The 13095-nt window shown below is 38.9% G+C and overlaps 1 protein-coding gene across 1 annotated transcript in view; it reads right to left on the bottom strand.

Moving 5' to 3' along the window:
• The window catches only part of GPC5 (glypican 5), a 746923-nt gene that overhangs the window by 469403 nt on the left and 264425 nt on the right, over positions 1-13095 (bottom strand). Inside the window, exon 3 of the mRNA XM_065901803.1 lies at positions 2668-3362. Within this exon, the coding sequence (XP_065757875.1) occupies positions 2668-3362 (695 nt within the window). The remainder of the gene's footprint in view (positions 1-2667; positions 3363-13095) is intronic.

Here is a 13095-nt window from a genome sequence, read left to right as displayed (position 1 = left end):
TTAGACTTTTGTCTTAATCCCCAGACAATTACAAAATTAAAACATTCTCTTATAGATTAGATTTTGTTCCTTTAGTGGTTTTGTAAATAGAAGATATTTATGATTTTCTCAGGAAACCAATAATTTTCCAGTTGAAATTCATCCAACAGAAGTAAGATGCATCAGGTACCCCTACAGATTTCTTAAAGTGGATGGATACAAGTATTTACTGAGGACAAGATTTGAAAGTACTAGATCTCAGAGATTGCTCTGGGAATGTGAGAAAGTCATTATTTTCTGGCTCACCAGTAATTTATTTTGAATTTATTAAATTCACTGATGTGTGAACTGGTTATCAAAACTTGATAAACAGCTTATAAATCACTTTGAAGTTGGCAGAAATAAATATTAATGACTCAGTTTTCAAGGGATTTAAAGTCAGTTTCTCCTTCTGTCACCATAAGTTAAAAAAAGAATCTCAGTTGTTTTATTTGGAAAAGAATCTACAATTCATTAGTAATAACTGATGTTTTTCAAGATAGTTATAGGACCATTTATTATATGAAAATAGAATTAATTGCTTAAAAGAAAAGAATGCTCTTTGAAAATCCACCAAGGAGTTTCATATAACAAAAGTGTTGCTTAAAATGTATTTATAGAACACAAGTTTGATGATGATTTTAATCCTTTAAGATAGTAAAGTAACCTGTTTCACCAAGGTTTGATCAGGGTTGGCCCCAGAATTGGAAAAGAGAAAAGCAAATTTCTCAGGGACCGAGTAGCTGCCAATGTCAGAGCCGAATCCTATCGCACTTAAACCATCATTTCCTTCTTTACGCAGGATGAAACAGACTCAGAGGGTTTTAGGAACTTGTTCAGGCCACATGAATAATGAGTAGCAAACTCAGGATTTGAAAACAGGTTGTGTTTGACTCTTCATGATCCCATGGTCTCTAGCACTCCAGGCTCCTCTGTCCATGGAATTCTCCAGGCAAGAATACTGGAGTGGGTCACTGTTCCCTTCTCCAGGGGATCTTCCGACCCAGGGATCGAACCCAGATCTCTTGAATTACAGACAGATTCTTTACCATCTGAGCCCCCAGGGAATTCTGAAAACATGTCTATCTAACTACAAACTTCTGTTAGTTTAGCCTTTGAAATTGAAAAAAAAAATTAGATATATAATATACAATAATTTTCTATGTGGTAGATTTTAAGGATACAAAAAGGCACTCCAAGGCTCCAAAAGACAAAATAAAAAGAATCTTAAAAATCTATGTATCTACCTACCTATCTACCTATATATATAAGAAAACTCTGGCTCCAAAAGTTTAGATGGCTTGTCCCAAATTAATAATTCAAATCTGGGCTTCATTTCAGATTTCCTGTACTTGTTTTCCTTCTGGAGATATGCAATATCATAATACTGATATTTTGTTTCCTAGACCTAAATGCTTATTCCTCATTAACTGAAGTACATGAAATCTTAGAAGTCTTTTATTTTGAGTTGGCAAAGTTGCAAAAGTTCTGGTACATGTATGATCTCCCTAAAGCGATGAGAGAATCAGGAGTGCAAGCTGAACTCCAGCTCACATGTGACTCTACCTGCGAGTCACATCCACCTAAAGAGGGTACCATTTCTAATTTGCATGAAGGTACCGTATTGGCCCATACAGTGCCAAGACCTTGAAAGTTAGGAAGGAAGTGGGGTGTATGTGCTTGGACATCAAGGTTTTCATATCCAATTTCTATTGGAAATTAATGGAAGGAACAGAACTACAAAGTCAATAGTGAGAGCGTTTATTAATTCAGAAAATAAGGGCCAGCGTGGGGAAATGTATTCTGTTATTGCGAAGGAGCATAATTTTATTTCAGGACAAAATATCTAGGATAAAGAGCAGCAGCATGTTCTACTTCACTGTATGGGATATGAGAACTATTACTAAAGGTGCCTGAGAATATTTCTACAGAATGAGAGAGAAATAGGAAACTCTTATGTCCTTTGATTTGATTATTTTGCTTATTAAAGCTTTCCTGGAATAAAACACCATGACGCCATATACATCATGGTTTAAAAAATCATCACACCATCACTGTCCCAGGTTCTGGAAAGTCTCCAAAGAAACACTTTTAATAACAAGACTTCATTTAATGACTGTATAACTGGTGCTTTCTATTTCAAAGCTGAATACTTTTGAGATACCAATAATATCCATTTTTAGAGTACCAGGCAGTATACTAGGCAGTATGCCTAAATGATTGCCTATCTTCCCCAAAAAGAATACTCCAAAAGTTATCTGTTACTATTTTCTTCTTGTCAGTGAGAAAACTGAGGCTCAATGAAGCTAAGGGACTTGAGAATTAATGGAAGAGTGCAGAATCAAATTTATGCTGGTCCTGATTTTAAAACCAAGCCCTCTTTACCTCACTGAACTAACCCTATAGGAAGGCCACTACTTGGAGGAGAAACTGGTATTTTAGCTAACCAAAATTTTGATGTGTCATGTAAAATATATTTAGAATTGAATATGACAATATGAAAACCCATGCATTCTCCTACTGTTTCCTAAAGTATTGTTAAGCTGTCATAATTTAAAGTATATAGTGATGTGCTTATAATCAACACACTTATGTATATAGCTAACTGTTGCACTCTAAGAAAGCAGGAAATTTTGAGTGGATACTTACCTGTTCTGATAACTTCTGTCCATTAAGGTGAGCCTGCATCACAGCATCATTAACGAGCAGGTGGAAGTTCAGAAGCACGTGTTCAATGTCATAGGTCCCACGCATGGCATCCGACAGCTCTTCCAGTGACCGGATGTACACATGCCAGTGTGGGTTAAGCTCTGCCACATGTGCCAAGCAGCCTCTCATGACGTTGAGGCAGTACCCCATGCAAGGCTTAGTGAGAGCCAGGCCTTGGCAGTGTGGGCAGTACTGCATCCTCAGCAGGGCTCTGCCACACTCTTTGGAGAAGTGCAGATGGTCTGTGGTATTGATGACTTCAATGCCCAGGTTCAGCGCCTGCAGAAACGTGCGACTGGGCAGCAGCGACCGCCCCATCTGTCCCAGCACTCTTTTGGGAATATTACCAAATGGGCTAATGTCCCGGCGGGCCGTCCGGATGCATTCTGAGTATTCCAGGGAGCTGTCAGTCACACCAGGGTTAATGAGATGATTATAGACCAGCGGGAAAAGACTGTCAAAGAATCTGTTTACAAATTCTTCAGGATTAACATCCGCACCAAATAAATAGAGCCCTACATCGGTGAAGAGCTCCTGGGTGGAAGCAGCGGCCTCTAGGGCCATGTTCCTGTAGGTGTTGCAGAAAAGTATGCTGGTGTAATTTTCTGCTTGTCTGATGAGAGTTTCGAGGGTTTCTGTAACAAAAGCAGAAGTAAAGGATGAAAACGTTCAGTATTCATATTAAAACTGTTCATCCATCTGCTCCACACAGTAAATGAGCTCGATGCAGCAAAACTAACCTAAGGATCTAAATGATCAGCCTACTAAACCCAACTGTGCTTTCCCAGGAAAATGACTGGTGGAAGGTGGGCATCATGCAAAACACACATGTTTTATAGATAGGTATTTCCTAGGATCAAACACAAAAAGTATAGAAATCAAAAAGAAGTTATGGGTAATAGTAATTTCTCATTAATTTTATTCATAATTGTTTATAACCCACAAATGATAAAAAAAGGTCACTAAGAAAACAATTTCCAATCATGAGTTCAACCTTTACAAAAGAAAATGACATTAAAATTTGATTCAACATCTACTGTATTTTTTATGGTTTCTCTTTTTTCTTTTTTTTTTTTGAAATGAAAACTAGTAGATCATAAACTAGTTACTATAAACAGAAGTTAAATTTCCAACGGGAAACCTGAACATCATCAGGCCTCCTAGAAGGTTCAAATTAAAAGAAAATAAAGCATTTCATGACTAAATCATCCTTAAAATTGTCAAACCTTGTTAAGAAGTGAGAAAGTCAATTAGTCATATTAATTGATGGAAATAAGTGTGTGACCACCTTCTGAACTGCCTTGTGATTTTTATTTTTATCATCTTATCTTCAAAGACTACTGTGGGACATTTTATTATCTTATTTCTTTAATAAATGCTTCCAAGTCAATCTCTCCACAGAAAGAATGGAAAATAATTTATCCACAAATTAAAGAAGGCTGTAGTAATCAGCAGGGCTTCCCCGGTGGCTCAGAGGTGAAGAATCCACCTGCCAGTGCATGAGATGTGGGTTCAACCCCTGGGTTGGGAAGACCCCCTGGAGAACCCACTGCAGTATTCTTGCCTCGGAAATCCCATGGACAGAGGAGCCTGATGGGCTACAGTCCATGGAGTCACAGAACGTCAGACACAACTTAGTGACTAAAGAGCAGCAGCAGCAGCAGTAGTAATTAGCAAGTAAAAACTGTATTTCAAAAATGATAGCTTTAGGCAACAGCCAATCACCTTGGATATCCTAGCAATTACATTTCAAAATTAGCCTAAATATGATACTAGACTGTGTCAATATAATTAGCTATAAAATACATCAATAAAATTATCTCCCATAACCACAAAATCTTATGGTAATTTTAAATTAGGTTGTAAAGACCACATCAAACCACTGATATATTACAAAAAGAGATGAAATAACAGTAGAATAAAGTGAAATGATAAAAAAATAAAAAATCAGTTACCGGGAGAGCTATTAATGAAGTGAAACTGTGTCATGAATATGCCATAATATCCTAAAAACCAGCAAAAAAAAAATTTTTTTCTCACAGAGAACACATATAAGACATAATATACTCTGTATTCTGATTCTAATTCTGATATGGATTCATATTGAGTCCTCGGCTTGAGCGTGATATATCAAGGTGCAGGCTATAGACTAAATGTTTGTGTCCCCCCAAATTTTTTATGTTGAAAGTTAATTTCCAATGGAATGGTATTTGGAAGTGGAGGCTTTGGGAAAGTGATTCGGCCTGGGGAGCAGACCCCTAGTGGATGGGATTAGTGACCCTATACAAGAGACCCCCGAGTGTTCCTTTGCCCCTTCTGCCAAATGAGGACACGGTCAGAAAATGTCCATTTGTGAACCAGGAAATGAGCTTTCACCAGACATGGAAACTACCAGTACCCTGCTAGATTTCTGTTGATAAACCACCCAGTCTATGGTATTCTGTTATAGCAGCTGAAACTGAGATAGTGCCTCTACACTATAATCAAAGGCAAGCAACACTTTCCAAGAAGTTGCAACTCTATTTCAGCACAGACACTTCAAGCAAGAATTTTTTTCTTTTTTAATTTGATGTTTAATGCACTTGGAGAAGCCTCTATTCTATTTTTATGGCAGTTAACATACAAGTGATTAAACAGTAACATATAACTAGGCGGGACTCCTGTGCTTACCCATGCCTCTCCAGCACCCACTAGAGTATAAACTATGTATAAACTACACACTGTGCCTGTGTGCTAAGTCGCTTTAGTTGTGCCTGACTCTTTGCGACCCTATGGACTGTAGCCGGGCAGGCTCCTGTGTCCCTGGAATTCTCCAAGCAAGCATACTAGAGTGGGTTGCCATGCCCTTCTCCAGGGAATCTTCCCAACCCAGGATCAAACCCACGTCTCCTGCGGCTCCTGCATTGCAGGCAGATTCTTTACTGTCTGAGCTACCACGGAAGGTTTCAATTGAGCTTAGCTACTCTGTCAATTGAGACTGTATTAAACACGAGGTTTTCCAACTGCCCTGATCAGCTGGGATGTGTGGGGAAACTACAAATCACTGGGTCTCTGCACTGAAATTCGGGAGCCTCTATGTGACAAGCAGCCTCGGTTATTCTGTTGCTTCTGGTTTTGAAACTGCAACTACAGGTTATCTATACCATGTCGGGTTTTGAAACTGAAACTATAGGTTATCTATAACCTGTCCTCTCTGCAAGCATTCCACCACAGCAGTCTGACCTCAGAGCTGCAATTTCTACCACTACACTGTTTCTAGAGATCCACAGGAGTGAATGTGAAAGGGAAATTAAACCTTTGTGGTTGGAACTAAAATAAAACTACTAAGGTTATATTTTTTTCAATAATACTGGATAATTTTTCTCAGCAATTTATGGCTATGAATTGTGAGGCTGCAAATGATTTTATTTACCAAAAATGGTTAAATAGCAATGCTTGCAAATAATTTAAGCTTTTTTAAAAGATAAAATAAGGATAGATGTAAAGAAACCCATATATCATAGTCATCTTTACATGCATTCCACCAGGTTTTCTAAGGCATGTACTCTAGAGGTATGCATTTATGTTTGATACCTGCCATATGCCCTGTATGGTGAATGTAGAATGTTACCCTAGACAATACAAGTATTCCACCTGATTTCTGCTAACTCTAAATGATGAACAAACACAATTTTTTATAAAAAATTTAAGTAAAAAATAAAACCTTATAAATTCCAGACCCATTAAGTTATAACCTACAATGATTCAGGTATATATGGAATTTATCTTTTCAGTTGCATAATTAGTAGGTTTAGCAATTTATTTAATAAAAGTAATATTTGGAATATATTTAATATTTAGGAGCATTCGTTCAAAATAAAAATGAATGTATAGTTCTAAATATTGTTTCTTTATAGAACTGCACTATTGGCAATAAACTAAGTTGACTACTGTTTGAGTTAATAATTAAAAAATAAAATTTCTATTAAAAAGTCTACAATCTTTATTTCAGACTGGTTTTCCTCTGATTTATCTTTATTATTTAAACAAAATTACTAAAATCTGGTAAAAAGATTAAAATCACATTACAGAGAGGAGCTAAGATGACAGAGGAATAGGGCGGGGAGACCACTTTCTCCCCCACAAATTCATTGAAAGATCATTTGACCATTGAGCAAACTCCACAAAACAACTTCTGATCGCTAGCAGAGGACATCAGGCACCCAGAAAAGCAGCCCATTGTCTTCAAAAGGAGGTAGGTTAAAAGATAAAAGATAAAAAGAGAGACAAAAGAGTTAGGGATGGAGATCTGTCCTGGGAAGGGAGTCCTAATAGAGAGAGTTTCCAAACACCAGTAAACCCTCTCACTGGGCTGGTCTGGGGGAAGTTTTTGAATCTCAAAGAGCAACTGAACCAGGAGGAAAAATAAATAAAACCCACAGATTACATGCCTAAAAGCAACTCCCAACAGAAAAGTACCCCAGACGCTCGCATCTGCCACCAGCAAGTGGGGGCTGAACGGAGAGGAGCAGGCAGCATTGCTTAGGGTAAGGACTGGGCCTGAATGCCCTGAGGACAATTGGAGGGAGCTAATGTGAGAAAGCAACTTAAACTGTGGGATAGCAAGAGAGAGAGACAGAATTAACTGGCGAAAAGCCCTGACCGAAGGCACTGCTGGCCATTTGCAGAACAAAGGAAGGACTGAGCAATTCCAGAGAAGAGCTAGTCAGCTGCAGACCGGCCCATCTCCCACTGGAGGCAGGAGGCGGGGGGGAGGGGAAATGGGCAAACTCGGCCCCAGAGACGGCATCCCCTACCAAACTGCAAACAGGCTTCCAGTTTCTAACCAAAGACTTCCTGAGATTCTGGATGGTTGACATCGGCCGGGAGGGTTGCAGCCAGAGATCAGCTACCCAGAAAAGACACAAGGCGCACTGGACTTATGCGCCTGGAAACTGAGGTGGGGGTGGGGAGGGGAGAAGTCGCACTGCACCTGGGTAGAGTGCGCCCGTCAAGCTCCTGGCTGCCTGAGCTGCTCGGACAGGGGAGGCATAAAACGCAGGCCCAACCGAGTCTGTGCCTTGTGGAGTACCCAAAAACCTGAACCTGAGTGGCTTAGGCCTGGGAAGTGCACGCAACTCAGGGTCCGCTCCCTGGAGAGCAGCCTGGAGCCTGAGCAGTGTAGACGGGGGAAGCACATGCGCCATGAGCGGGGGCAAACCCAGTGTGGCCGGAACACTGCGAGTGCTCCCCACACAGGCCAGTGGCATTTGTCTGCAGCGCCCCTCCCTCCCCACAGCACGACTGAACAAGCGAACCTAAACAAGAGACCACCTCCATCTACTTGTGTCAGGGCGGAAATTAGACACTGAAGAGACCTGCAAACAGAAGCCAAATAAAAAAACGGAACCGCTTTAGAAGTGACAGGTGCAACAGATTAAAATCCCTGTAGTTAACACGGACTACACTGGAAGGGGCCTATAGATACGGAGAAGTGTAAGCTGGAACAAGGAGCTATCTGAAACTGAACTTAACCCACACTCCCTGAAACAGCTCCAGAGAAATTCCTAGATATATTTTTACTATTTTTTTATTAAAAATTTTTTTTCTTTTTTTTTAAGTCCTCTATCACTCCTCTATTACTCCTTAATTTTCATTTTTATAACCCACTATAACCTTGCACAAAAAGGGTGGGGGACCCTATTTTTAAAGTGAACTTCATATATATTTCTCAAATTTTCTGTGCTTTTTTTTTTTTATATTTTATTTTTAAAAGTCTAACCTCTACTCTAGATTTTTAATCTTTGTTTTTCAGTATTTGATATCAATTTTGGATATTTAAGAATCTAACCTTCAGTATCCATTTTTACTCAGGAGTGTGATTACTGGTTTGATTACTCTCTCCCCCTTTTGACTCTCCATTTTCTCCCCCAGATCACCTCTATTTCCTCCCTCCCTCCTCTCTTTTCAACCCAATTCTGTGAATCTCTGTGGGTGTTCTGGGCTGCGGAGAATATTTAGGGAACAGAATACTGCCTAGATCTGTCTCTCTTCTCTTGAATCCGCCTTTTTCTCCTCCTGCTCACCTCTATCTCCTTCCTCCCTCTCCTCTTCTTCATGTAACTCTGTGAACCTCTCTGGGTGTCTCTCACTGTGGAGAATCTTTTCACCATTAACCTAGAAGTTTTATTATCAGTGCTGTATGGATGGAGAAGTCTTGAGGCTAATGGAAGAATAAGACTGAAATCCAGAGGCAGGAGGCTTAAGCCCAAAACCTAAGAACAGCAGAGAACTCCTGACTACAGGGAACATTAACTAATAAGAGATCATCCAAAAGCCTCCATACCTACACTGAAACCAACCACCACCCAAGAGCCAATAAGTTCCAGAGCAAGACATACCATACAAATTCTCCAGCAACACAGGAACATAGCCCTGAGCGTCAATATACAGGCTGCCCAAAGTCACATCAAACCCATGGACCCATCTAAAAACTCACTACTGGACACTCCATTGCACTCCACAGAGAAGAAACCCAGCTCCACCCACCAGAACACCGACACAAGCTTACCTAACCAGGAAACCTTGACAAGCCAATCATCCAACCCCACCCACTGGGAGAAATCTCCACAATAAAAAGGAACCACAGACTACCAGAATACAGAAAGGTCACCAAAAACACAGCAATCTAAGTAAGATGAAAAGGCAGAGAAATACCCAGCAGACAAAGGAACAGGAAAAATGCCCACCAAGCCTAAAAAAAGAGGTGGAGATAAGGAATCTACCTGAAAAAGAATTTAGAATAATGATAATAAAAATGATCCAAAATCTTGAAAACAAAATGGAGTTACAGATAAATAGCCTGGAGACAAGGATTGAGAAGATGCAAGAAATGTTTAACAAAAACCTAAATAAATAAAAAAGCATCAATTAGAAATGAATAATGCAATAAATGAGATCAAAAACACTCTAGAGGGAACCAACAGTAGAATAATGGAGGCAGAAGATAGGATAAGTGAGGTAGAAGATAAAATGGTGGAAATAAATGAAGCAGAGAGGAAAAAAGAAAAAAGAATCAAAAGAAATGAGGACAACCTCAGGGACCTCTGGGACAATGTGAAACGCCCCAACATTCAAATCATAGGAGTCCCAGAAGAAGAAGACAAAAAGAAAGGCTATGAGAAAGTACTCGAGATAATAGCTGAAAACTTCCCTAAAATGGGGAAGGAAATAGTCACACAAGTCCAAGAAAGCCAGAGAGTCCCAAACAGGATAAACCCAAGGTGAAACACCCCAAGACACATATTAATCAAATTCAAATCAGGAAGTTCAGTCGCTCAGTCATGTCCAACTCTTTGAGACCCCATGAATCACAGCATGCCAGGCCTCCCATTCCATCACCAACTCCTGGAGTTTACTCAAACTCATGTTCATCGAATTGGTGATGCCATCCAGCCATCTCATCCTCTGTCATCCCCTTCTCCTCCTGCCCCCAATCCCTCCCAGCATGAGGGTCTTTTCCAATGAGTCAACTCTTCGCATGAGGTGGCCAAAGTACTGGAGTTTCAACTTCAGCATCATTCCTTCCAATGAATACCCTGGACTGATCTTCTGGATGGACTGGTTGGCTCTCCTTGCAGTCCAAGGGACTCTCGAGTCTTCTCCAACACCACAGTTCAAAAGCATCAATTAATCGAATTAACAAAGATCAAACACAAATAACAAATATTAAAAGCAGCAAAGGGGAAACAACATATAACACACAAGGGGATTCTCATAAGGATAACAGCTGATCCTTCAAGAGAAACTCTTCAGGCCAGAAGGGAATGGCAGGACATACTTAAAGTAATGAAAGAGAATAACCTACAACCCAGATTACTGTACCCAGCAAGGAACTCATTCAGATATGAAGGAGAATTCAAAAGCTTTACAGACAAGCAAAAGCTGAGAGAATTCAGCACCACCAAACCAGCTCTTCAACAAATGCTAAAGGATCTTCTCTAGGCAGGAAACACAGAAAGGTTGTATGAATGCGAACCCAAAACAACAAAGCAAATGGCAACAAGAACATACTTATCAATAACTACCTTAAATGTAAATGGATTGAATGCCCCAATCAAAAGACAAAGACCGGCTGAATGGATACAAAAGCAAGACCCATGTATATGCTGTCTACAAGAGACCCACCTCAAAACAAGGGACACAAAAAGACTGAAAGTGAAGGGTTGGAAAAAAATATTTCACGCAAATGGAGACCAAAAGAAAGAAGGAGTCGCAATACTCATATCAGATAAAATAGACTTTAAAATAAAGGCTGTGAAAAGAGACAAAGAAGGACACTACATAATGATCAAAGGTTCAATCCAAGAAGATATAACAATTATAAATATATATGCACCCAACATAGAGCACCGCAATATAAAAGGCAATTGCTAACAAGTATGAAAGGGGAAATTAACAATAACACAATAGTAGTGGGAAACTTTAAAACCCCACTCACACCTATGGATAGATCAACTAAACACAAAATTAACATCGAAACGCAAACTTTAAATGACACAATGGACCAGCTAGACCTAATTGATATCTATCGGACACTGCACCACAAAACAATCAATTTCACCTTTTTCTCAAGTGCACATGGAATCTTCTCCAGAATAGATCACATCCTGGGCCATAAATCTAGCCATGGTAAATGAAAAAAAAAAAAAAAATGAAATCATTCCAGTCATCTTTTCTGACAACAACACAGTAAGACTAGATCTCAATTACAGGAAAAAAACTATTAAAAATTCCAACATATGGAGGCTAAATAACACGCTTCTGAATAACCAACAAATCATAGAAGAAATCAAAAAAGAAATCAAAATATGCATAGAAACGAATGAAAATGAAAACACAACAACCCAAAACATATGGGACACTGTAAAAGCAGTGCTAAGGGGAAGGTTCATAGCAATACAGGCTTACCTCAGGAAACAAGAAAAAAGTCAAATAAATAACCTAACTCTACACCTAAAGCAATTAGAGAAGGAAGAAATGAAGAACCCCAGGGTTAGTAGGAGGAAAGAAATCTTATAAATTAGGACAGAAATAAATGCAAAAGAAACAAAAGAGACCATAGCAAAAATCAACAAAGCTAAAAGCTGGTTTTTTGAAAAGGTAAACAAAATTGACAAACCATTAGCAAGACTCATCAAGGAACAAAGGAAGAAGAACCAAATCAACAAAATTAGAAATGAAAATGGAGACATCACAACAGACAACTCTGAAATACAAAGGATCATAAGAGACTATTACCAGCAGCTCTATGCCAATAAAATGGACAACTTGGAAGAAATGGACAAATTCTTAGAAAAGTATAACTTCCCAAAACTGAACCAGGAAGAAATAGAAGATCTTAACAGACCCATCACAAGCATGGAAATTGAAACTGTAATCAGAAATCTTCCAGCAAACAAAAGCCCAGGACCAGATGGCTTCACAGCTGAATTCTACCAAAAATGTAGAGATGAGCTAACACCTATCTTATTCAAACTCTTCCAGAAAATTGCAGAAGAAGGTAAACTTCCAAACTCATTCTATGAGGCCACCATCACCCTAATTCCAAAACCAGACAAAGATGCCACAAAAAAAGAAAACTACAGGTCAATATCACTGATGAACATAGATGCAAAAATCCTTAACAAAATTCTAGCAAACAGAATCCAACAACATATTAAAAAGATCATACATCATGACCAAGTGGGCTTTATCCCAGGAATGCAAGGATTCTTTAATATCTGCAAATCAATCAATGTAATACACCACATTAACAAATTGAAAGATAAAAACCATATGATTATCTCAATAGATGAAGAAAAAGCCTTTGACAAAATTCAGCATCCATTTATGATAAAAACTCTCCAGAAAGTGGGAATAGAAGGAACATACCTCAACACAATAAAAGCTATATATGAGAAACCCACAGCAAACATTTCCTCAATGGAGAAAAATTGAAAGCATTTCCCCTAAAGTCAGGAACAAGACAAGGGTGCCCACTCTCACCACTACTATTCAACATAGTTTTGGAAGTGTTAGCCACAGCAATCAGAGCAGAAAAATAAATAAAAGGAATCCAGATAGGAAAAGAAGAAGTAAAACTCTCACTGTTTGCAGATGACATGATTCTCTGCGTAGAAAACCCTAAAGACTCTACCAGAAAATTAGAGCTAATCAATGAATACATTATGTTGCAGTATATAAAATTAACACACAGAAATCCCTTGCATTCCTATACACTAACAATGAGAAACAGAAAGAGAAATTAAGGAAACAATACCATTCACCATTGCAACAAAAAGGATAAAATACTTACGAGTATATCTACCTAAAGAAACACAAGACCTA

Source organism: Muntiacus reevesi, chromosome 11, assembly GCF_963930625.1.
Source record: "Muntiacus reevesi chromosome 11, mMunRee1.1, whole genome shotgun sequence".
In the NCBI taxonomy this organism is placed as follows: domain Eukaryota; kingdom Metazoa; phylum Chordata; class Mammalia; order Artiodactyla; family Cervidae; genus Muntiacus; species Muntiacus reevesi.
The sequence above is the reverse complement of the archived record's forward strand: the minus strand, read 5'-3'. Positions and strand labels throughout refer to the sequence as shown.